Source organism: Hyaena hyaena, unplaced genomic scaffold (assembly GCF_003009895.1).
Source record: "Hyaena hyaena isolate Hyena2069 unplaced genomic scaffold, ASM300989v1 scaffold_89, whole genome shotgun sequence".
In the NCBI taxonomy this organism is placed as follows: Eukaryota; Metazoa; Chordata; class Mammalia; order Carnivora; family Hyaenidae; genus Hyaena; species Hyaena hyaena.
In genome coordinates, this window is record NW_024080719.1 from 3,193,181 (window position 1) to 3,219,877 (window position 26,697).

Consider the following 26,697-nt stretch of genomic DNA (forward strand, 5'->3'; position numbering starts at 1 on the left):
AGAGAAGTTGGATTAGTTGGATTTGTTACTGGTCGTTGTGATTTTTTGTTTGCTTTTTAGGGGGTTCTTTTGGGTGTGTGTGTAAAAGCTTTTTTTTTTTTTTTTTTTTTTTTTTTTTTAGTAGTGGTATACAGGGCACTGGCACTTTATACTTTATTTATTTTACACTTCGGTGCAAGTACTTTGTCATTCATAGTCCAAAATGACTGAATGGAGAGTGATTCCCACACACCCCCACTTAATGACTAGCTGAAACATTAATAGAAGCTTAAGATCGTTGCTCATTTTTTTTTTTTTTTTTTTTAGTAGTGGTATACAGGGCACTGGCACTTTATACTTTATTTATTTTACACTTCGGTGCAAGTACTTTGTCATTCATAGTCCAAAATGACTGAATGGAGAGTGATTCCCACACACCCCCACTTAATGACTAGCTGAAACATTAATACCAGCTAATTGTCCCCGTGTCCCTAGGCTCCCATGGTAAGATCATTATTTGGTTTGCAGCAGTTGGCCTCTTTGTATCCAACACTGAGAGCCACTCAGTCTGAGCTTGGCAGGGCCTCCTATCTCCCTTGTTCACTGCCCAGGCAGTCCGTTGTTTGACTCCCATTTACTTGCTCTGACAGGTGAGAAGCAATACTTCTGGGCTGTCCCAGGCCCACACCCAGCTCTCTCCTTTGGGACTCACTCAGTCTACTTCTGTTCCTCCATCCAATGGCCGGTGGCAGAGATTTTCGAGAGCCTATCACACCAAGTCCCCATGGAATGTGTGGAGTGGGTTTCGAGAAGGTCACTGTGGTTGCAATATGGAGAAGGGTTAGAGGATACAAGGGTGGGTCACGTGCATAGAGCTGCTGCAGAAACCCAGGGAAGGGTGGTGTAAAGCAGATGACAAGGACTGGAAATGTAGGAAGGCATTTAGGAATTTCCAGCCTTTGGTGATGGGTTGGATGTGGAATATGGACAGTAAGGAAATTACTGTTTTCAGCTTGGTTCCCAATTCCTGGTTTGTCTAGATGAATGGATGGAGGTGCTGTTTGTTGAGATGGGAAGAGGACCCAGTTTGGGGGCAAAACGTAGCTTTGGTTTTGGACACGTTGAGTTTTAGGACTTGTGAGAGATCCGAGAGGAGATGCCAAGAAAGCAGCTGGTGTAGAGATTAGGGGCTCAGAGGAGACATCTGTGGAAGGAGTAGCAATGTGGGAGTGTTGTGTTTATAGCCCTGCATGTGGATGTGATGTCCCAGGGAGAGAGGGGTGCTAATGACTGAACCCGGACTGGCTCAGTAAAAACAAAGAGCAGACAGAAGAAGGAGGACTGAGTGAGTGTGCTGTCACAAGCAAGGGAAGATAAAGTTTCAAAAAAGGAGAGGTGGGAGGCAGCAGTCACATTTAATGAGAGCCACTAAGAAGGATGGGAGTGAAAAATGTCTGTTGTCTGTATTTAGATGCCCTCAATGACCTTAGCAAAAGCTGTTCTGTTTCTGGTATTGATTCAGTGCTAGCTACTTCTGTGACATAGGAAAGTCCATTAACTTCCTAGATGTTAGTTTCCTTATCTATATAATAAAGGGAATGAGATGAAATAAGAAGTTTTTGAATTCCATTTGGCAGAACAACAGGGAAACGTTACGTAGCGTAGTCATGTAGAGCTTCGGTTCTGGTGCCCATTTGCCTGGGTTTGAACTCCTGCTCTTCTCTAGACCACTTGAGTTTTGAGAGCAAGCAACTTTGCTTCTCTCTGCCTGTATCACACTTAACCAACTGAGCCACCCAGGTGCCCCTGGGTTTCAGATCAGGTCATGATCTTACAGTTTGTGAATTTGAGCCCCACATTGGGCTCTGCACTGACAGTGCAAAGCCTGCTTGCGATTCTCTGTCTTCCTCTCTCTCTGCCCCTCTCCTACTCTCTCTCTCTCTCTCTCAAAATAAATAAGTAAACATTAAAACATAAGTAAATAAAGTACCTACTTCATAAGGTTATTGCAAGTACTATGGATCTAGTGAGGCAGGATATATGTAACTCATTATTAGCAATACATTTGCTAATTGAATGAATTAAGTTGATGCCTGTTGAGAAGAGCAAGAAGAGATCATGTTGGTATGACACTGGGGGCCTATCCCTGCTTCAAATAAAACATTTACACTGGGATGTGTTTTTTACACGTAAGATCTGGTTATGCATTTGTATGCAACTATGTGTATGAAATAATTAAAAATTAATTGAATATGCAATTTGCTATATATGAAAACGTTTCTTTATCTTTCTTGAATAGCTTTTTCTGAGTTAATCATTATCAAAATACCTCTTTACCTTTTTATTTAACTTAGCAGTTAAATAAGCAGTTTAGCACACAAAGTTTGTTAGTAATTACTTTATCTGTGGCCTAATTTAAGTATTTCAGCACTAAGAGAAAACTTTGACCTATTTCTCCCCATTGTAAAAATCCCCAAATCTGTGAACATGACACTAAATATTGTAGAGTGATGCTTTGCGACGTTTATTTTTTTTAATTTTTAAAAAAAGGTTATTTATTTTTAGGAGAGAGATATTGACAATGTGAGCAGGGGAGGGGCAGAGAGAGATTGGGAGACACAGAATCTGAAGCAGGCTTCAGGCTCTCAGCGGTCATCACAGAGCCCAACGCAGGGCTTGAACTCACAAACTGCGAGATCATGATCTGAGTCGAAGTCAGTCGCTTAACTGAGCCACCCAGGTGCCCCCTGCAACCTTTAATGTGCATATAAATCGCCTGATTCAGACTCAGCAGGGCTGGAGAAACATCTGAGATTCTGCACATCTTCCAAGTTCCCGGAGAGGCCGATGCTGCTCATTTATGGCAAGGCTCCCCAGAACACTACCAAAGTCAATGACATTACTCTTTTCCCTTGAGGGTTATCATTTGCCTGATCAGTTGATAGGGCCAATGGGAGTAAACAGATTACCTCTTAGTTGCTGAAATCTTCTTTTCCTAGAAAAGGAGACTACATAGGGAGTTTCTGCAAAATAGTCCACTGGGGGCAGAGAACATGGATGGTACCTGCGAGAAGAGGTGGCCCTGCTCTTGGTCAAGAGCCCACTGTAGTGACAGTCCACCTGCTTCTGCTTCCACAACAGGTGCCTGCAGAACTACATTCCCGCCCACAGTCTAACCCTCTCCTGCCCAGTGTGCCGCCAGACCTCCATCCTGCCCGAGAAGGGGGTGGCCGCGCTCCAGAACAACTTCTTCATCACGAACCTGATGGATGTGCTGCAGCGAACCCCCGGCAGCAACGTTGAGGAGTCCTCCATCCTGGAGACAGTCACCGCTGTGGCTGCGGGAAAGCCTCTCTCCTGCCCAAACCACGATGGAAATGTAAGTGAGTGGTTAGCGGACGGGGCCTGGCGAGGCGACTGCTTTGATTTGGGTGGGCTTCGGGCAGTCACAGGTTATATGCTAAAGCAGAACTCCACCTGGAGAATGAGTAATTAAAAGATATTTTAGCAGTGCGCACACTGTTTTGCTTGCTTACTTGCTCTGATCAAATTCATTTAAATAATAAAATCAATCTTCATTGTGTCTAATAGCACGTATTATTAGTGTCCTGGGAGAGGAAATACGTAACTATTTGCACACTGTGTATTCTTGACCCACATAAATATCTATGTAGTAAATTATGGATAAAGATTAAGAATAGATAAATTTTGCAAATTTAGAATGAATATTAAAATATGAATTAATTACAGTTCTTTGTTTTTCTTATGAGGGAAATTTTTCTCCTGCTCCATTAGGCCCTAATCCTTAATAAGAAATAGAATTTGAAGATGTGTGAATCCTTAATAATAGACTCTAGATTTTAATTCAAGCTTATTTCCTGCTACTGGCAAGCATAATAGCTGTTAAAAGCCTAGGAGGACCTGTGTGTACTATCAAATAACTGATTAATGATAGCTATGTCACCTGAAGTTGGCTGTGGATTCCAACTGCCTGATTCAAACCCCCGCTCTTCAGTTTATTCTGTGTTAGCTTTGGCAAGTTTATTAAACTCTCTGTGTCTCACTTTCTCATCTGTAAAGAAGAAGTAATAATAGTATTTACTAAAGGCGCCTGAGTGGCCCAGTTGGTTAAGCATCCAAATTTGGCTTAGGTCATGATTTCACAGTTTGTTGAGTTCAAACCCCAAGATGGGCTCTGTGCTGACAGCTCAGAGCCTGGAGCTGCTTCAGATTCTGTGTCTCCCTCTCTCTCTGCCCCTCCCCTGCTTGCAGTCTGTTTCTCTCTCTCCCTCTCTCTTTCTCTCTTCCAAAAATAAATAAACATTAAAAGAATTAAATAATAGCATTTACTATATGGGATTACTTGGAGAAGTAAGTGTTTAAAACATATAAAGCATTATAGTAAGCTCTTGATAAATGTTAGCTATTAAAATTATTTCTCAGCAATGACTTTATTCACTCTTTCTTTATAATGGCCACTTCAAAAGTATTAGAAACTGCTTATAATATAAGGCATGGCTATAATAAAACCACTATCAAGCAAGCTATTATTGCTAGAGCAAAGCAATAATTATTAGCCATAACTATTGTTTATTTAGCTGATTTCATACCACTCTCTCTGCCCACCACACTGCAGCCTCACTGGCCTTGAACTTGCCAAGTGGTTTCCCACCTTGGGGCTTAACTATTCTCTATGCCGTCTGCCTGGAACACTCCCTTGCTAGCTCACCCTCATCCTTCATGTCTCAGCCCAACTTTCTTCTACACAGAGCAGTCTTCTCTAACTGGCTGTCTGACGCAGACCCCCTCTGACACCCACTTAACTAGCTATTATGTCACTTCCTGGATTTCCTTCCTGGCATCCACCATGCTCTTCTTGACTTCCTCTGTGTATTTGTTGGCCAGTTGATCTTCTGGCTTTACTTTTAGAAAAGTAAAGCTCCTTCTGGAGCTCTCCAGAAGGTCAGGGACCATGTTCACCCTTATATTGCTAACACTGAGCACAGTATGTTCTGCATGGAAATGTGGAAACAAACAGAGACTGTCTGTCCTGAACTTGCTCGAACAAGGAATCAGCCACCGTCACTTATGTTTCGGCAAAGACTCAAAGGCAGGCAGAGGAGTGAGAAAGCTCTACAGCAGACAAAAGGGAAGGCTTTAGGGATGCTCTCTTTGGAGGCTGTTGGCATGGGGAAGCTGGAGTCAGACTAACTAGAATTGGGGCATCCTACGTGATTGGTTAGGAATACATATTTGGCTTTCTCTGGTTGGTACCAAGTGGAAGTGGAGATAAACATTAGAGAGCCTATCAGTAATCAATCCCTAGCCATTTGGGGCCAATTATAGATCTTATTTAGGTTTTGGGATTATTCCTAGAGATAGTAGTCTGACTTCCTACAAGTAGAAGTGGTAGGCTGGCTTCCTGGGTTGTTTATTGTAGATAAGGGGTTGCTTTCCTGGTCAGGTTGTGGATCAGAGATCTATTTTTTATGTATTATCCAGCCTTTGTCCAGTTGAAAATTCAGCTTCTTAGAAGTCAGTCAATACCTATTTGCTAAACCAATGTGCCAGGCACCATGCTTGACTTCGTACACACCACTCTGCAAAGTAGGTATTAGTTAACTTCATTTTATTTATTCATTCATTCATTCATTCATTTATAGTTACCTTCATTTTATAGATGAAGAAATTGAGGTTTGAACAGTTTAAGTCCCAAGGCTGATTAACACATCATAAAAGCTAGACCAGGAAACAATAATACCCTGAGCTTTTTGGTAGCCAAAATAAGGGAGACATTGTGGATTTTACATCTTTAATTATTTAATTGAAAGCACACCAGGCTGTCAATAACCACGATTTTCCATGCAGTGTACTCCGAGGGAGAATTACCATGTGACTTTTGTAAAAGAAACTTTAGATAGTGCCTTCAATTAGTTTGAGCATTCTTTTATGACCATTTCTCACACGGACTCTCGCTGTGGCTGTCTCCCTGTAGAGGAGCTCTAGTTCGGCTCAGGTCATGATCTCACAGTTTATGGGATCGAACCCCTTGTCAGGCACTGTGCTGACAGTGCTGAGCCTGCTTGAGATTCTCTCTCCCTCTCTCTCTGCTCCTCCCTTGCTCTCTCTCCCACGCTCTCTGTCTCTCAAAATAAATAAATAAACATTTTTTTTAAAAATTAAAAGTTCAATTCAAAAAGTTAGGGAAAACAACAAAGTAAATATATGGAACACGAAAGAAAGAAAATAATAAAGTTAGTTTGAAAGTAATGAAACAATTGAGTTAATAAATCTAAGAGCTGATTTTTTAAATTAATGAAATAATTTGATATCTGATAAAACAACAAAAGAAAAATATATTGACTTAAGACTCTAACAGATATCAGTACAGGTAAAAGGAATGTTTTAAAATGAGTAAATGCTATGTGCTAAAGGCTAATATACTTGAAAGTCTAAATGAAATGGATGATTATCTAGGAAACTAAAAATGATCATGACTGCTAATTTTGAAGGAAAATGATAAAACTTAATTTGAAACTGAATTCCTTCAAACCTATATAAAACAAATATGATTCTTAGTATGTTTAGTCTGCATCATAAGAAAAGATAGAAAACTCCCCAATCCACTCAAGATATCCTCATAACTCTAATACCAAAATCTAGTGAAGGCAGAAGAAGAAAACTGTTAATCATTCAATTTATGAAAATAACTGGAAAATTCTTAATTAAAATGCCCCAGCAAATTCTTACTATGTAAGAGTTAAGAATTAAGAAAAATATGAACATCACAGAAGAAAATGGGCAAAGAACTCAGAAAGTTCACAGAGGATATATAAATGGCTAATAATAGTATGAGGAAAAAAATGTCAAGCTTCACAAATAATTACATCTTTTCAAATTGATTTTTAAAGATAATAAGCAGTGATGATGAGGATATGGGGAGACGTTTTCACTTGCTGTGGGCAGGAGGGTAAATTGCTCTTCAGAAAGTTTATGTCAGTTTGCCGAACTATAATGAGTGTTTTATACAACTTCCTATCCATTAATTCAGTAATTCCACTAATAGAAATATTTCTAAGGAAGTAGCTGGAGAATGAAGATTGAAGAATGTTAATTGAAAATTTTAGATTAGAGTAAGAATCAGAAATAATCTGAATGTGTACTATTAGGGAAAGGCCTAAATTATGGTAAGTCCATATAACTGACTCTTGGGTAGCCATTGAAACTGATATTTTGGTAACAAATGACATTTACGCTAGTATGTGAATATGCGTGTGTGTTTATATAGACTTGTTGTTTAATTAGTAAGACCACAGTGTATATTCTGTCTTTGCTTAAAGGACAGAACTCCTTAAGATGTATTTCTTGGGCACACCTCAGCAACAGAGACCCCTGATGCCACCAGCTGCTATGCAAAATCTCTCTTAGAGATGCTGATTCTAGCGAAGTTAAAGAATCCTTTCTCTTGTCTCCCCTCCAAACATATTGCATCAAACCCACTAAAACTTAGATCTATCTAGAATTTGAATCCATTAAGGTAGATGAAGCTAAAAAAAGTATGTTTTGGGTGATTTCTCTATGCTGGGTCATTATTATTCTTTGGAATCATAAAATTTATAAACCAGCAAGAGGTCTTGGAAAGGCACACAGCATGTGCCTTGAATTGTTCTATTGTTTCATCATAGATTGTAGTTCACTGCTGCTGCTTTGAAACGGGGTCCTCATTGCATATTCAAGCCAAACACACGCAATATTGCAGATAAATTGCTGCAGTTAATTGCCATGGGTAAATCTTTAAAAATAATTCAAGCATCTGAAGGTTAATAAAATCGAGTAATTAACAATAAAGCAGGATGTTGTCCTCATAAACTGCCTGGTGCTGATTAGCTCATGTGGATGAAAGCCTGTCATTTACTTTAAGTGCTGTGACACTATCTCTCTTCTAATTAAACTGCCATGGCTGCATTGTCCAAATACAGAGAAAAATGGGAATAATGTCAGTGATGTAAGAGGTTCTTAGAGCGTAAAGAAGATATTTGAGCTCATGCCTCATGGTCCCAGAACCACAAATAATCATTAAATCCTGTTATGGCTTGCTTAGGCACCTTACTAACAAGGATGTTAGTAAGAGGTGCAAAGCAGAGGTCCTCATTAAGAATGCCCTGCCACTAACAAGTCCCCACTTCCACAGTCCTCAGGGCCGTCCCAAGGCCCTGACCACCCTTAACAGCATGTTAGTCATGCATATGGTCATCTTCACAAGTGGTGTCTACCTGTCAACAAAAATAAGCTAGTCCTGGCCTCTGGCCCATCCCCCTGCAAGAACAAACACCAGCATTATCTCACTCAAGATGGATGAGCTTAGCCTAGTCTCACACTTGACGCAATTAACTCTCAGCTTGAGTCAAAGCTGCCAGACCCAGAGCACAAGCATGTGAGAATGACTAGCTGTTCACACGTCAGAATGATTTTAGGGCCTTTGTTTCCAAGAAACACTTAGGATTCGCAACCAGGGACAGTCACCTAGGTGTGTTGCTCTCTCTTCAAAGATAGATGCATTTAAAAAAATTAATTAGTGGAATTTTTTAAAATTAATTTTTCAATTAAGGGAAAATTCACATAACATAAAATTAAACAATTTAACCATTTAAAAGTATACAACTTAGGGACACCTGGTGGCTCAGCCGGTTAAGCGTCTGACTTTGGCTCAGGTTGTGATTTCATGGTTCACAAGTTCGAGCTCTGCATCGGGCTCTGTGCTGACAGCTCAGAGCCTGGAACCTGCTTCAGATTCTGTGTCTCCCTCTCACTCTGCCCCTCCCCTCTCTGTCTCTGTTTCTCTCTCTCAAAAATAAAAACAAAAAAAATTTTTCAAGTATACAATTCAGTGGTATATTCAAGAGGTAGTGCCACTCTCACCACTAATTCCAGAACTTTTTCATCATGCCACTCCCCATTCCCCCCATCCCGAACCCCTGGCAGTCACCAGTCTGCATGCTGTCTCTGCAAGGTTTGTCCATTATAGACATTTCATATAAATCAGTCATAAATTATGTGGCCTCTTGAGTCTGGCTTCTATCACTCAGCATAATGTTTTAGAAGTTCATCTATATTGTAGCATATAGCCAAATTGCATGCCTTTTATGACTAAATAATATTCCATTGTCTGGACATACCTCAATTCCTTTGCCCATTCATTAGTTGATGGATATTTATGTTATTTCCAGTTTTGGCCTATTATGACTAGTGTTATGAACATTCGTATACAAATTTTTGCATGGATGTATGTTTATAGTTATCTTGGGTATATACCTAGGAGTTGGTATATATGTAAATTCCTGGGTCACATGGTAATTCTGTATTTTACTTTTGAGGAGCCACCAAACTGTTTTCACAGTGATTGTACCAGTTTACATACCCACCAGCAAAGTACGAAAGTTCTAATTTTTCCACATTTCCACCAACACTTGTTACTATCTGACTTTTTGAGTCTAGCCACCCTAGTCAGTGTAAAGTATCTCATAGTGGTTTTGATTTGGATTTCTTTAGGGACTAAGAATGTTGAGCATATTTTTGTGTGTGCAAATTGGCCATTTGTATATTTTCTTTGGAGAAATGTCTTTTCAAGTCATTTGCCAATTTTTGAATTGGGTTCTTGAGTTGTAGGGTTTCTTTCTATTTTCTGGATACTACATCCTTATCAGATATGTGAAGAGCAAATATTTCTCCTATTATTTTCACTTTCTTTTTTTAAAGATTTTATTTTTAACTAATCTCTACACCCAACATGGGACTCGAACTCACAACCCTGAGATCAAGAGTTGCATGCTCTACTGACTGAGCCAGCCAGGTGCCCCTCTTTTCACTTTCCTGATAGTATCTTGATAGTACCCTTGACCCACAAGATTCTATTTTGATGAAGTCCAATTTATCTATTTTTTGTTGTTGTTACTTGTGCTCTTGGTGTCATATCTAGAAAACCATTACCCAATCAAAGGTCATAAAGATTTACTCCTATGTTTTGTTTTGTTTTTTTTCCCTAGGAGTTTTATAGTTTTAGCTCTTACATTTAGGCCATTAACCTATTTTGAGATAATTTTTGTATGTAGAGTGAGGTATGCATTCCACTTTATTCTTTTACATGTGATAACCAGTTGTCTTGGCATCATTTGTTGAAAAGACTGTTTTTCTCCATTGAGTGATCTTGGCATCCTTGTCAAGAATCAGTTGAGCATACATGTATGGTTTGACTTCCGGACTGTCCATTCTATTCCATTGATCTGTATGTCTATCCTTATGCCAATAACACAGTATTTTCCTTACTCTATCTTGGTACTACATTTTGAAATTGATGTCTAAGTCTTCCAATTTTTTTCCCAAGATTGTTTTAGCTATTCAGAGTCCCATGCAATTCCATCTGAATTTTGTGAATAGTTTGTTCACTTTTGTGAAAAAAGGACGCTTAAATTTTGATAGATACTTCACTGAATCAATAGTTCAATTGTGGGAATGTTGCCCTGTTAACAGTATTAAGTCTTCCTATTCATGAGCATGGAATATCTTTACATTCATTTCCATTATTTAGGTATTCTTTAATTTCTTTCAACAATGTTTTGTAGTTTTCAGTGAACAAGTCTTACACCTTCTTGGTTAAATGTATTCTGAAGTATTTTATATTCTCTCTGATGCTATTATAAATAAAATTGTTTTCTTGATTTCATTTTTGGATTGTTCATTGCTAGCATCTAGAAATACAACTGATTTTTGTTTGATGATCTTGTATCCTACAACTTTGCTGAATTCATTTGTTAGTCCTAATATTTTGTGTGTGAGGGGGTATTCTATGCTTTTCTGTATATAAATTCATATCCTCTCTGAATAGAGAAATTCTTACCTCTTCATTTCCAATTTGAATGCATTTTATTGCTTTTTCTTGCCTAAATGCACTGGTTAGAACTTCTAGTACATTGCTGAATAGAAATGGCAAGAACGAACATCTTTATCTCATTCCTTATCTTAGGGGGTTATCATTAGGTATGATGTTGGCTATAGGATTTTTGTAGATACCATTTATCAAGTTGAGGAACTTTTCTTCCATTTCTAGTTTAATAAGTGGTTTTTTTTTTTATCATAAATGGTGTTGGATATTGTCAAATGTTTTTTTCTGCATCAACTGAGGTGACCATGTGCGGTTTTCCCCTTTATTCTCTTAATGTGGTGTATTACATATGTTGATTTCTGTATGTGAACTACCTTTGCAGTACTGGGATAAAATCTACTTGGCCATACTGTATAACTCTTTGTATATGCAGCTTGATTCAGTTTACCAGTATTTTGTTAAGGGTTTTTGCATCTATATTCATAAAGGATATGAACTTTACTTGTGATGTTTTTGGCTTTCATATTAGGGTATTGCTGGCCTAATAGAATGAGTTAGGATATGTTTTTTCCTCTTCTATTTTTTGAAGAATTTGGAAGGATTATGTTAATTCTTCTGTAAGTATTTGGTGGAATTCATCAGTGAAGCCATCTGGTCATGGACTTTTCTATGTTAGAAATTTTTTAAATATGGGTTCAATATCCTATCATAGGTCTATTCAGATTTTCTGTACAGTCAGTTTTATTAGTTTGTGTATTTCTAAGAATTTGTCCATTTTATCTATGTTACTCAATTTGTTGGCATACAACTGTCCCTAGTATACTGTTTGTCAATTTTTTTAAATCTTTACAGAGAACCAACTTTTGGTTTCATTGATTCTCTCTATTGTGTTTCTGTTTTCTATTTTATTTACCTTTACTTTCATCTTTATCATTTTCTTCCTTCTTCTTGTTTTGGTTTTAATTTGTTCTTCTTTTTCCATTTCTTTAAGGTTGAACCTTAAGCTATTGATCTTTCTTCTATTTAAAAAATTGTTTTAATGTTTATTTTCTTGAGAGAGTGTGAAAGAGTATGAGCAGGGGAGGAGCAGAGAGAAAGGGAGACACAGAATCCGAAGCAGGCTCCAGGCTCTGAGCTGTCAGCCCAGAGCCTGACGTGAGGCTCAAACTTGCGAATCCCAAGATCATGACCTTAACTGAAGTCAGACGCTCAACTGACTGAGCCACCCAGGCACCCCATAAGATCTTTCTTCTTTTTAAACTAGGCATTTACATAAAAAGTTTTGCTCTGAGAACTGTCTCTCATAAGTTTTGGTGTATTGTGCTTTCATTTTTACTCATCTCAAAGTATATTCTAATTTCCCTTGTGATTTCTTCTTTGACATATTGTGTAAGAGTAAGTTATTTAATTTTCATGTATTTGTTAATTTTCCAGATTTCCTTCTGTTATTGATTTCTAATTTAATTTCATTGTAGCTAGAAAAAATACTTCTATGACTTTAATCTTTTTTAAATTTATTGAGAGTTTTTTACCCAATATATGGTCTATTCCAGAAAACGTTCCATGTGTACTTGACAAAAATGTGTATTCTGTTATTAAATGGAGTGCTCTATATGTCTGTTAGGCCTAGTTGGTTTATATTCTCAAATTCTGTGTTTCTTCATGGATCTTTCATCTAATTGTTCTATCACTAATGAAAGTGGGTTACTGAGATCTCCAACTATTATTGCTGAACTCTTCATTTCTCCCTTCAATTCTGTCAGTTTTTGTTTCATATATTTAGGGACTCTCATGTTGGGTACATAATTGTTTATAATTGTTATATCTTCACAATGAATATATCATCTTATAATTACATAATGTCTGCTTTTGTCTGTTGTAACAAATTTTGTCTTAAAGTCTATTTTGTCTGATATTAGAATAGCCACTCCAGTTCTCTTTTGATTACTATTGGCATGGAATATCTTTTTCCACCCTTTTAATTTCAATCTATTTGTGTCACGGACTCTAAAATGTGTTTCCTATAGACAGGATACAGTTGATTCATTGAGGAGTTTTTTAATACCTGCTTTGTGCAAAAAATTAGTTAGGCTCTTTGTAGGAGAGTTCTTGAGCACAGGAACTTCAAATCTTATAAATGTTTCATAAGACTGGAGTATGAATGAAAGTGCTTTGGTGGGAAGATTCACTTTGTGAAAATCCACTAACCTTTAATAAGACTTATGCCATTTTTTTCTTTTTTTAAAATTTTTTAATGTTTATTTTTGAGAGAGAGAGAGGGAGACACAGAATCTGAAGCAGGCTGCAGGCTCTGAGCTGTCGGCACAGAGCCAGATGCGGGGCTCAAACCCATGGGCGGTGAGATCATGACCTGAGCTGAAGTTAGACGCTTAACCGACTGAGGCACCCAGGCACCCTGACTTATGCCATTTTCTGTACATATGTTATACTTCAAGAAAAAGATCCCTCCAGGGGTGCCGGGGTGGCTCAGTCAGTTAAGCGTCCGACTTCAGCTCAGGTCATGATCTCACGGTTCATGGGTTTGAGCCCCGTGTCGGGCTCTGTGCTGACAGCTAGCTCAGAGCCTGGAGCTTGTTTCAGATTTTCTATCTCCCTTTCTCTATGACCCTCCCCTGTTCACACTGTCTCTCTCTCAGAAATAAATAAAACATTAAAAAATTTAAAAAAAAAAGAACGAAAAAAAATCCCTCCAAAGAGTACTTTGGGAATTCAAAATTATAAGTTATTTTCATCCAAGAGGATAGGGAAATGCCTTCATAAGGAAACTAACTTAACAGGCTTTATGTTCTATTGTTACTAAGAGTTCATCATAATCAGGATAAGGTGCCGTTATTTTCCTGTAAGCAGATGATATCATCATCATCATCATCATCATCATCACCATTGCTGCTGCTACATCATGCCAATGCCACATCTGAGTTTTTTGTGTATTTTAACCTACTGAATCCTCATAGCAGCCCTTTGAAGTAGGTTACCATTATTGTCTCCATTTGTCAAAGGAAAATTTGAATCACAGTGAGGTTACATAAGTGGTAGAGCCAGGATACAAATTGCTGAGTACAGATTGTATCTCTTTTTCTTTAATGTTTATTTTTATTAAATTTTTTAAAATGTTTTATTTATTCCTGAGAGAAAGAGAAAGAGAGAGAGAGCGTGCACATAAGCAGGGGAGGGTCAGAGAGAGAGGGAGATACAGAATCTGAAAAGGGCTCCAGGCTCTAAACTAGTTGTCAGCACAGAGCCCGACGCGGGGCTCGAATCCACGAACCATGAGATTATGACCTGAGCCAAAGTCGGACGCTTAACCGACTGAGCCACCCAGGTGCTCCTAATGTTTATTTATTTTTGAAAGGGAGAGAGATGGAGTACAAGTGGAGGAGGAGGAGGAGGAGGAGGAGGAGGAGAGAGAGAGAGAGAGAGAGAGAGAATCTAAAGCAGGCTCCAGGCTCTGAGCTGTCAGTACAAAGGCCTGACACAGGGCTTGAACTCATGAACTGTGAGATCATGGCCTGAGCCAAAGTTGGACACTTAGCTGACTGAGCCACCCAGGCACCCCTAACTTATCTCTTAGAGAGAGAGTATCATTTCTCAAAGTATGGTCCAGGAACCCTTATGCATCCCCTACCCCTTTGGGGGGTAGGTTGGCAGTCCACAAGATCAAAACTGTATTTAAAATAATTCTAAGACGTTATATGCCTTTTTCACCCCTGTTCTCTCAAGAGTATACAGTGGAATTTTCCAGAGACAATATGATGTGTGCTATCACAACAGATTGAATGCAGAAGCAGATGAGAATCTAGCTACCTACTAGTAAGCCGGACACTGAAGAAAAATTTTTAAATGGAAAATAATGCTATTCTTGTCACAAAATTTCTTGTTTTGCAAAACAGTTACTTTTCATGTTTTATATTATTCATGTTAACATTTAATGGGCTTATTATTGCTTTTAATTAATATTTAAAATCTTTGTTTCAGTTTTTAATATAAATAGCTATAGATACAATTCACATAAATAAAAGCACTGTGGAGTCCTCAATAATTTATAAACAGCGTAAAAAGGTCCTAAGATCAAGAAGTTTGAGCATCACAGCCCTACACTGTTCTGCTCTAGGGGAGTAACCATGGAAAATCTGGCTTTGTGGCCACAGCAGCCGCTTTGGGGTCTGAACCACCTCTGTTTGAGACGTGGCACTTAAAAATTTATCCTTCCTTTTCTTCTGTGAAACTGGACATATTGCCTACATCCTGGGAAGGCCGTGAGAATGAAATGAGAGAATGCCTACTAAAGGCCTAGTGCCTAGTAAGCCTTCGGTTAGTGGCCTCGAACCTGGAATTGTTTTTGTGTTCCCTACAGGTGATGGACTTTTACTGCCAGTCTTGTGAGACCGCCATGTGTCGGGAGTGCACTGAGGGGGAGCACGCAGAACACCCCACAGTCCCCCTCAAGGATGTGGTGGAGCAGCACAAGGCCTCACTCCAGGTGCAGTTGGACGCCGTCAACAAAAGGTGCACACACCTCCCCCAGGCTCCCCACTGGCTGTCATGAATGAGGCCTGGCCTCCCTGTCTCTTGTCTCACTGGGTTCATGCCATCTAAATAAAGTCTCCTTTGTGTGTCTGTAGTTATGAACTAGTGAGTGATTAGGGTCATCCCCTACCCCTTGGTCAAATTCCAATGCCCTTATGTTATGAGTGGTGGCATTTTTGTTTTACTACCTTAGAATGATTAAATGAATAAAATACATTCCAGGAAAATGCTCCCAGCAGATTTTCTAAAATTCATGCCTGAAACCAGGCTCCCCTGAGGAGCCTTTCTTAGCTGCTCTTGACATATACAGGACCATTGTGCTGACTGTCACTGGTTCCTCTCTGTTGGAGCCCAGCAAAATGGTGCCGACCAGTGATTGCTCAATTTTCCTTATGTTTTCCTGCTTCCAGTCTTTCTCTTTGACATGGAAATGAAGGAACAGAGTAGCAGTGTGATACACAAGAAAGACCAAAGAGAGGAAATAAACAACCAGCAGAAAGTAAATCTTGTCACCAATAGTTGTAGTGAGAAGAGTGTGGTTATTCTATAATAATTAAAGGAACTTGGAAACTTGCAAAATGTTCCCAGGAAACTCTGAGTTTGGAGAAGTTTTCATATGATTAGGATAAAAGATACAGCTATTCATTTAGAACCTGGTTATCAATTGTGGGCAATTATACATACCCTCAGGAGACCTTTGGCAAGCCTGGAGACAGTTTGACGTCATAACTATGTGTGTGGTGGGGAGGGGGTGCTGTTGGCATATGGTACAAGACAGGATGCTGTGAAACATTGTATAACACACAGGCTAATCCCCTGCGACAAAGACCTACAATATTATAGTGTCAAGTTTGAGAAGGCTTAGTTCAGAGTGAGGAGAAGACATGGGGTTCAGAGAGCCTCAAAGCTTTGTACCATCAATTGTTAAAATTAGATGATTACTTGAACTAGACGTGGACATTCAGAGTCTCTTCTCTCAAAGGCAGTAATTACGTCATGACTTATTCATTCTGTTCTCCAGTTATTACTTTTTAAAGATGATGAAAGGCAAAGAAAATGTTTTTTGACAAACATAGTGTTTAGATAGATATTTTCCTATTTCTGGATTGATGTTAAATAATGATCTTTAATGACTGTCCTCTAGGCTCCCAGAAATAGATTCTGCCCTTCAGTTCATCTCAGAAATCATTCATCAGCTAACCAACCAAAAGGCCAGCATTGTGGATGACATCCATTCTACCTTTGATGAGCTCCAGAAGACTTTAAACGTGCGCAAGAGCGTGCTGCTTATGGAACTGGAAGTCAACTATGGCCTCAAGCATAAAGTAAGATTCCAGCCATTCTTTTTCTTTAAATTTTTTTTAATGTTTTTCATTTATTTCTGAGAAAGAGACAGCATGAGCAGGGGAGGGTCAGAGAGAGAGGGAGATACAGAATCCAAAACTGGTTCCAGGCTTTGAGCTAGCTGTCAGCACAGAGCCCATCGCGTGGCTCGAACCCACAAACCTTGAGATCATGACCTGAGCCGAAGTCGGATGCTTGACCGACTGAGCCACCCAGGCGCCCCATATTCCAGCCATTCTTGTAGATATCCTGTAAGAGACATGATATCCCCAAGACTTCACTGCACCAGCTTATTGTATTCTAAGAACAGCAAAGGGGACTTAGATGGGTCCTTAAGTGTCACTGCTGTGTAGTAAAACTAGTTTTCATTTCATGGCACACCCAGCTGTTTTTTCCTTCCTCTTTCCAGCAAACCTCGATGATTCTGTAACCTTAGGTACCAATCTATAATTTGACACAAGGCAAGATTGACTGTAAAGTAATGCTTTCAGGATTCAGGGTTAAACTGGATTATCTTCCTTCCTTAATTATAATGTCTAATAGTCTCTCTTTTTTTTGTGTCCAATAGTCTCTTAATTGCTCTCTCATCCACACCAACCTGTTAGTCAACTTCAAAGTGAACCCTGACTGCAGCCTTTAACACGTCTGGTCACAAAAACAGGGATCAAAAGCTTCTGCTATTCGGGTGTGGAGAGTTCTCATTTGTTTAGTTTCTGTTCCTTTGGGTGCTAAGGGGAATTTAGGACATTGCAGAGGGATACTGAATAATTAATAGTTCAGTTTGCAGAGGGATACTGAATAATTAATAGTTCAGATGCCAGGCATAGCAATTTGTTTTCCAGGCTCCTGGTGGTGACGTTTCTGCTTGTCCCTAGCAAAAACACATGACCCAAGAAATATGTGTGTGGGAGAGTCTGGGCGAGGCGGAAGGGAACGAGAAGGCACTGCGAATGCAATTCAGAGTCCTCCATTAGAAGCGGGTTCGGTGGGCCAAATTAAATACCACTTGTGGAGAACTACGGGTGGGGGCAGAACTACCCCTCCCGGTAGCCGCCCGCGGAGGGCGCTGTCCGGGCGCGCCAGGCGCGCACGGTCCAGCGCGCCGAGAAGCGCTCACCCGGCCTCGCCTTTTGACCCCGCAGGTCCTTCAGTCTCAGCTGGATACTCTGCTCGAGGGGCAGGAGAGTATAAAGAGCTGCAGCAACTTCACCGCACAGGCCCTGAACCATGGCACGGAGACGGAGGTGCTGCTCGTGAAGAAGCAGATGAGCGAGAAGCTGAACGAACTGGCCGACCAGGATTTCCCGCTGCACCCGCGCGAAAACGACCAGCTGGATTTCATCGTGGAGACCGAGGGGCTCAAGAAGTCCATCCACAACCTGGGGACGATCTTAACCACCAACGCCGTCGCCTCCGAGACGGTGGCCACGGGCGAGGGGCTGCGGCAGACCATCATCGGGCAGCCCATGTCCGTCACCATAACGACCAAGGACAAAGACGGGGAGCTGTGCAAGACGGGCAACGCCTACATCACCGCGGAGCTGAGCACGCCCGACGGCAGCGTGGCCGACGGAGAGATCCTCGACAACAAAAACGGCACGTACGAGTTTCTGTACACTGTCCAGAAGGAAGGGGACTTTACCCTCTCTCTGCGACTCTACGACCAGCACATCCGAGGCAGCCCGTTCAAGCTGAAGGTGATCAGGTCGGCCGACGTGTCTCCCACCACCGAGGGCGTGAAGAGGCGCGTCAAGTCCCCGGGAAGCGGCCATGTCAAGCAGAAGGCGGTGAAGAGACCCGCGAGCATGTACAGCACTGGGAAACGAAAAGAGAACCCCATCGAAGACGATTTGATCTTTCGAGTGGGTAAGGAGAAAGCACCGCCGCGCCTGAGCGTTGCTGTGGTTACGGGGCAACTGGGAAAGCGTTGTTGCAGACGCGAACGTTGCAGGTCAGGACTTGGACCTGACCGTGTTGGGAGACACTGGTGCATGTTATTGGGTGAGCTTATGCAGCCTTCTTCGGAGAGTTTATGGTTGATTTTCCGCTTCTCCTCCCTCCTCCCCTTCTGTCTTTCTCTTCTTCTGCCTCCCTCTCCCCCACCCCCTCCTTCCGTTCCCCCTTGCCCATTAGCCTCTCTCCCCACCCCCCAAGTCTTCCCCACCTCGTCTTTTTCCCCTCCCCCTCGTCCCTAGGCCCCCCTCCTCCCCCTCCTTCCCCTTCCTTCTTCCTCTCCCCCACCCCTCTGCCCATTTTCCTCGCTCCCCCTTCCTCTGTAACACAAGTGCCACATATTCATCGTAGAAAATTAGAAACCGAAAATAAGCACAAAGAGAAACAGAAAAATCACTGTACTCACAATCCGGAACTTTTAAAGGAAATGTTGGCAACCTCACCCCCACCCCCACCCCCGCCATAGGAATGTCTTTAGAATGCTCCTGCCAAAACCAAAGGCAGAGATTCTTGATCACTATATCAGATAACTTCATTGTTTCTCTGACATATGCCGGCTCCTGCCGAGCTGTGGGCAGAAGGTCTGGTGCCTCCTTGTACAATGCTTCTGCACTGTAAGGGCTGGGGGTGCGGGGCACGATGCATTCATTCATTACAAGTTGTGGTCATTTTCAGTCGGGTGTAGCTGGAGAGCAGCCCCAAAGAGGGGAGGGTGGGTGGAAATCTGGAGAATGGAATGGGGTTGGAGCAGAAGCTGAGGTTTTAGGATGAGCCAATAGATTTTGAGAATGCAGATCTCAAATTCTCTTGTTTGATTTATTGCCTCTGATTTTTTTTAACTTTTTTTCTCAGAAGAAACCAAACTAAATGTAAATATCAATGGACTTTGTCATTCTTGAGAACAAAAGCCTGCATTTTAGTTAATGTTTCCAAAAGTAGCTCCATCCTGTTTGTCTTTCTGCTTCTTAAGTCCCGAATGGCAACACCTCTGAGAGGTGCTGCACAGTATATTAACTGACACACGTAGGCTCTGGGTCAAGAAGATTAGCCGGGGGCGCCTGGGTGGGTCAGTCGGTTAAGCGTCCGACTTCGGCTCAGGTCACAATCTCACGGTTCGTGGGTTTGAGCCCCGCGTCGGGCTCTATGCTGACAGCTCAGAGCCTGGAGCCTGCCTCAGATTCTGTGTCTCCCTCTCTCTCTATCCCTCCCCTGCTCACACTGCCTCTCTCTCTTAGATATAAATAAAACATTAAAAGTTAAAAAACAAAAAGAAGATTGGGGAGACCTTGGCCTCATTGAAGGAAACAGACTTTTTTTTTTCTTTTACCGCAGAACCTTTAGAATCCGCCAGAGTTCACTTGTAAAGTCTCCAAGACAGGAGAGGGATAACAGGCAACACTTCCACCAAGCTTTTCTGAGCAGAGAACTTTTTCCACGGAACATCTTGGGAAACTAAGGCTCCTTGGAACATTCTTGGGCAGAGCTGCTTTGTGTTAATATTTTTGGCCGAGTCTTGTAAAGACCGTGATAGGATATGTGACTTGTCTGTTCCGAGCATGGAGCCTTCCCACATTCACTAGCCATATGTGCCATGTGGGTGGGAACCTGGAGGTATACTTGCAAAGCAGAATGGATGAGTTGGGGCTGGGGCTGGGGTGGGACTGGGAGCCTCCCAGGCCCGCCACTCCGGTTCTGCCACTTCCTTGAACTTGGGGCAGGTCTCTCACCTTCTCTGGGCTCCAGTTTCCATGTCTATATAATTAAAATACACAAATATCTGCTTCTCAGAACTGTTCTGAGTTTCAGGCTTCACGCCTGGTATGTTGGAGGAGCTAAATAAACGAGATCTATTGGATTTGCACATGCAAATGAAGGTCATTAGATTTTCCCTCCCACCTTTTCTTAAGACAAAAAAAAGAAACAAAACCCTCCGTGCTGCCCAGTGATCTCCTTCACTGAGAACAAAGTCAGTCACCTGTTCAGTTTTTCCTCCAACGTTCAGTTTTTCCTCCAACCCCCTCCTTCCCCACCCCCTGCCCCAGCCAGTGACCCCAGTCTCCTTACCCCAGCAGTATGCCAGATAGAGAAAGGCAAAGATCTGGGTCTGAACTCTAATTCTCCTCAATAGTTGGGCAGGTAACTTACCCTTTCTGAACCCAGTGCTCAATTACTGGTAGCTATTATATATCAATTGTTATTCATTTTAATCTCCATCATCTCTACCTGTAGTTCTCACTCGATGTACCTCTAAGGGTCTTTTTACCCCCAATCATATTCCCAGCTCCTACCCCAGGGAGAAGGGGGTATATCCTTCATGGCTCCTACCAGTTGAGAATTCACTGGTGATTCACTGGCCCTGATGGAAAGGTGTTTTAAGTCTTTAAACATCTGTAAAGAGCTTAGAACAGTGCCTGGCATACAGCACTGTGAGTTTATTCATGAAGTAAGATGCTGTCTTGTTTGCTGGGGCTGCCTTAACAAACTACCGTAGCCTGGGCCGCTTAAACAAAGGGAGTTCATTTGCTCACAGTTCTGGAGGCTGAAAGTCCAAGATCAAGGTGGTGCCAGAGTTGGTTTCCTGAGAGAATGCTCCGTCTCCTAGATGGCCGCCTTCTTGCTGCTTTGTCCTTACATAGTTGTGCGTCTCTGCGTGCATATCCCTGGTATTCCCTTCTCTTCTTGTAAGGACACCAGTCATACTGGATTAGGGCCTCACCCTAATGGTCTCCTTTTAACTTCATCACCTTCTCTCCAAATACAGTTACATTCTGAGGTACAGGAGGTAGGGACTTCAAAATACGAATTTTGGGGGACACAGTTCAGCCCATAACAGATGTTAAGTGCCTCAGATAATGTAGGGGCATGAAAAAAGGCAGGTCTTATGGCCTATTTCTCCTTAACTTTATGCTCTTATCCAGAGTCTAGCTAAAAGGCACCCCTACTGTGCAATAATATAGCTCTGGAAGCATTTCTAGAGCACCTGGTACTTGCTAGGCACTATCCCAGGTGATGGAAATATACAGATGAAGAAAATGAGATCTCCTCCCTGAAGGAGCTTTCAGTGACAGATGTGTGACCACCTAACTCTATTACCATGGGTTAGGTGATGGAAAGCTATAGAAATGAGAAAGAATTTAAAGCAGGACCTGAACAAAGAAGAGGAGTTGTCGAGGTTGATAGGTGGACGGGACATTCCAGGTAGGAGGGGCAGCGTGGGGAGGAAAGGCCAGGTGAAGAGGAGTGAACATGACATGTTTCTGAGGGACACATTCTGTGAGCAGATGCAGGGGGGCAAAGAGCAGAGAGATGGAAAGTGATGAGGGCACTGGCTGGAGGTGAGGCTGCACAAGTCAGTGTTGAGCCCACCGCACTGGACACCTTATCCATGAATTCTTTCCCCAATTTTATCCTTCCCTCAAGTACCACCTTCTCCTTAGAGTCCACTGTGGTAATTATATTTATGAGTGGGTCTTATTTGTCAATAAGATTATAAATTGCTTGATGTCAAGGATGATGTCTTTAATCATTTATAACCCCAACGGTACCTGGAAGACTACTTTGCATAAGTACCTTGCCCATCTGAATAGGATCCAATTGTGACCTGTGTGCATGATAACTTCCCTCTCCCCACCAGGTCCCAGTGTTAGTCCAGGGACACATAGGCAGCAACACCCTAAGCTCGAGGGCAGTCACTCTCACATGTATTCCTATGCCCACAGCTGGGCGAGGCAATGTCAGGCGAACACTGCTGGCCTTCTAAGAGCTTGTCTTCTCAACCTCTGTACTGTTGGCTACAACCGGTAGAGTTTATATTAATGTTTAGAAGAGTTCAGCTTATCACGGGAATCTGCTCCCGAAGCCAAGAGCACACTGTATACTCTCTGTGTTAGCTAATTTGACCATAAATCATGTTAAAAATAAAGTTCAATTTTTTTTTTTTACAGTTTCACCTTTGTTTTAGAACTTTAATTTTCTCTGTGCAATTAGGCTATTAGGTGCATGCTAATAGAACATGCACGATTTGAGCAGTCCCTTTGTGCATGTGTTGAAGAACTCACTGAAATTCAGCTGCATGCCTGGGCCTGGAGGAGCGACCATGACTCTGCTGTTCCCTCAACTGATCTCACGCATACAGAGCTTCTCATGGCATGGATTCTGTGCTTAAAGATACATAGTTTTCTTCTTTTTTGTTAACTTTTTAGATGTATTATTTTATTTTTGAGAGAGAGAGAAAATATGAGCAGGGGAAAGGCAGAGAGAGGGAGAGACACAGAATCGGAAGCAGGCTCCAGGCTCCAAGCTGTCAGCGCAGAGCCAGACAGACACGGGGCTCGAACTCACGGACCGTGAGTTCATGACCTGAGCTGAAGTCAGACACTACACTGACAGAGCCACCCAGGCGCCACAGGATACATAGTTCTCATAATAACATGTATTAGTGTTTATTCATCGACCATAAATAATGTGTTGATTTTGTGTATTCGTGAAAGCGAATCATCATTTTCTGGGTGGCACAAGAGATTTCCAGGGGTAAATTTGACTTACATTTTCACCTTCCTCACTAATTATCCAGCCCCCGAGTTATCTGGAATTCTGCTGTCTGAGCACTTGCTATGTGCCCGACACTTCGCCAGATTGTGGTATAAAGAGGGATGAGATTCTGACTCCGACCTAGAGGAGGCCACAACCTGGACGAGAAAGATATGTAAAAAGTACCTTCAGTTTGAATCAAGATCCCGAAATTGGGGTGGTGGGGAGGAGGCTGGCAGGTGGTGCGAGTTGCAGATGGGTCCCAGAGATGACATCTAAACCTAAGCTGGCTTTGAAAGAGAGAGTGTCAGATGGAAGAAAAACAAGGGTGTTTTGGATGAAGCGAGAGCAGGTGCAGACATGAAGGTGCGAAACTGAATGGTTCAAGGAGCCATAAATGATTCTATCTTCCGGGAGCCTCAAAGGAAGTAGAGGCAGAGAAAAGGTTACATTTCCTTGATAAGGGGCTTGGCTTTGTTCTCTATCCCTGTTTCTCAGTCTCTGGGGGAGAGCCAGGGGTCTGCATTGTGTGAGCCGCGGTGATGCTTCTGCACACTGAGTTTGAGACCCATAGCTGTGTGGGTGATGGGGGGCACTGCACTGTGTAAAGCAGTGTAGCGACTTACTAAAGCTGTTTATTTCCATAGAGCCTGGTGGCTTTCTAGAGGTCTACTCAGAATCCTCTCCCAGGAAGCAGGGCTCTGCCCCCTACCTGCAGTAGTCCACAGAGCCATTACAAGTGGCCGGATTAAGAGTGTTGTGACAGAGGGGCGCCTGGGTGGCTTAGTCGGTTAAGTGTCCGACTTTCGCTTAGGTCATGATCTCGCGGTTCGTGGGTTCGAGCCCCGCGTCGGGCTCTGTGCTGACTGCCAGCTCAGAGCCTGGAGCCTGTTTCAGAGTCTGTGACTCCCTCTCTCTCTGACCCTCCCCTGCTCACGCTGTCTCTCTCTCTCTCCTAGAAATAAATAAAAAACATTAAAAAAAAAAAAAGAGTGTTGTGATGAAGTGGAGAGGAAATGGCAGATTTCGGAATGCTCAGAAAGGAGAGGGCAGGGCTCGGAGACCAAATCGAACTTCTCGATGTCTGGCTTGAATACTGTAGGGATGTGAGGCAGTAGAGTGAATGAACAGTGGTTGAGGCTGTGCACTCTGGAGCTAGTCAGCCCTGGGTCCCGGCCCCCGCATGACCGCTTTCTATCTGTACAGTCCTGGAGAAGTTATTCACCCTCTCAGTGCCTCAGTTTCCTCCATAAAATAGGTATGATAAGAATAACCTACCTCATAGGGGGTTGTGAAGATTAAGTGAATGAATATACTGAAGAGTTTAGAGTAGTGCCTGACACTGAATGATTGATGTTCAATGCACTTTAGAGAGGCAAAGTAGGTAATACTAGTTAGCATATTATTCATACTTGTAGTGTAGAAGTAATTGTTAACTTATGTAGTGAAGGACATAGTAAAGAACTGAAAAGCCTGACTGCCTAATTTAAATCCCATTCTTCTATTTATTAGCCGTATGATTTAGGGGATATTAATTAACCTTCTGTGCCTCTGTTTCTATATCTGTAAAATGGGGATGGTATTAACACATACTTCACATGATGAGGATCAAAATAATATATGCCAAACGTATTCAGACAGTACAGGCACATAATAAGGAGGCAATTAATGTCAGCTGTTGTTACTGTTATCCTTATCAATCAGGGTAAGGACAGTCCAGAGAGGGGAGGTATATTTCAGTTTTGATCAACCAGGTTGAAGTGTCCCATAGGCAGTTTGGAGTATAGGTTTGGAGCTTAGCAAAGAAGTCGGTGCTGAAGGTCAATTTTGGAGGGAAAAGTAGAGAGAAGTTACTTTAAAAAAATTTTTTTTTTAATGTTTTACTTATTTTTGAGAGAGAGAGAGAGAGAGAGAGAGAGAGAGACAGCGTGAGTAGGGGAGGGCCAGAGAGAGAGAGAGACACCAAATCTGAAGCAGCCTCCAGGATCTGGGCTAGCTGTCAGCATAGAGCCCGACACGGGGCTTGAACCCACGAACTGTGAGATCATGACCTGAAGTTGGACGCTTAACCGACTGAGCCATCCAGGCACTCTGAGAGGAGTTACTTTAAATTTTTTTTTTAATGTTTTTATTTATTTCTAGGAGAGAGAGACAGCGTGAGCAGGGGAGGGTCAGAGAGAGAGGGAGACACAGACTCTGAAATAAGCTCCAGGCTCTGAGTTGGCAGTCAGCACAGAGCACGACATGGGGCCCGAACCCACGAACCGCGAGATCATGACCTAAGCGAAAGTCGGACGCTTAACCGACTAAGCCACCCAGGCGCCCCTGAGAGGAGTTACTTTAAATCAGGGGCTTCAGCGTGGTTCAGGGAGGAAGGGATGGGAAACGGACGCAGGAAGAAGGACTAAGCATTCTCTCGAGCCAGGCAATGTGCAGTCTATTTCCATAGGTCATCTTACTTAAAATCCATAGTTGGAATAATACACTTTCAGTTGCTGATGCCCCCACAGTGTCATATCCCTACCACAACATGCTATGTGGTGCATGCCGGCATGCCCACCGCCTCCCAGTCACAGTGTTCAGTGATGACATGTTTGTGGCTGGAAATCAGCAAGGATGGGAGCATTTACACTACACAAGTGGACAGAGGCTACACATCAGAGCTACTCCCACAGCCCCTGCACTTCACAAGCCAGTTATCAGGACAGCATGTAATCATCCCTACCACTGAAGGGATGGGGACTCAGAGCACTGAGGTAGGACCAAGCCGTCTGTGTCTTTGATGCCTGTACTTTTCTAATTGCACAACGACTTCTCTTCATCCAAAATGTCCTTTAACTACTGTGGTTTTCCAAAGTTGAGATATTTGATACCTCCCACGCCTGAAAACTTAATTATATGCCCAGTGTGAATGAGTTATTGCGTTAATTCTGATATTGTACTTGAAAACAATCTTGAATGAGTTTAGGGAGGTAGCTTAGAGCATCTGTTGATGAAACATGGGGGTTATTTTTCCCTGCACTGTCAAGAGTTTGCTGACTGTCATTAGCTAGTTTTCTCAGCTACTAAAGAAAGTCTTTGAACAAAGGGAAACCCAGAAGATGTGGGAGGGAATGAAAGCATTGCAGTTGAATCGTTTCAAATGATATAATTCATACACCATACCTTAATGTGTCGGTGAGAAGTATTGAATGAAATACTCATTTGTACTCTAGAATAACGTGCTTTCTTATAATGTAAAATGGATGTGTAAAGTCACTTAGTGTAAGTTCAGAGGCTTTATAGAAAGCTTTGATATTTTATGCCTCTTCTCCCTTGCCTCACCTCTGCAAACCACCCCCTTTCCACCCTAAAATCTCTGAGGAGAGAGATCATGCTAATTTGGCAGCTGAAGTCATTATAGGGATCCTGGCACACCCCTTTGAGAATCTCCTGCTTGAGAACTCTTCTTGCATTTCAACTGG

The 26,697-nt window shown here is 42.0% G+C and overlaps 1 protein-coding gene across 2 annotated transcripts in view; it reads left to right on the forward strand.

Moving 5' to 3' along the window:
• The window catches only part of TRIM2 (tripartite motif containing 2), a 166,964-nt gene that overhangs the window by 112,839 nt on the left and 27,428 nt on the right, over positions 1-26,697 (forward strand). Inside the window, exons 1-5 of one of the 2 annotated variants that reach the window (XM_039234341.1) lie at positions 801-819; positions 3,121-3,358; positions 15,234-15,385; positions 16,551-16,731; positions 17,893-18,616. In XM_039234341.1, coding sequence (XP_039090272.1) covers positions 3,245-3,358; positions 15,234-15,385; positions 16,551-16,731; positions 17,893-18,616 — 1,171 coding nt within the window. In that variant the 5' untranslated portion in view covers positions 801-819; positions 3,121-3,244. Of the gene's footprint in view, positions 1-800; positions 820-3,120; positions 3,359-15,233; positions 15,386-16,550; positions 16,732-17,892; positions 18,617-26,697 lie in introns of those variants that run through there. The other variant, XM_039234340.1, reaches the window with a different exon arrangement.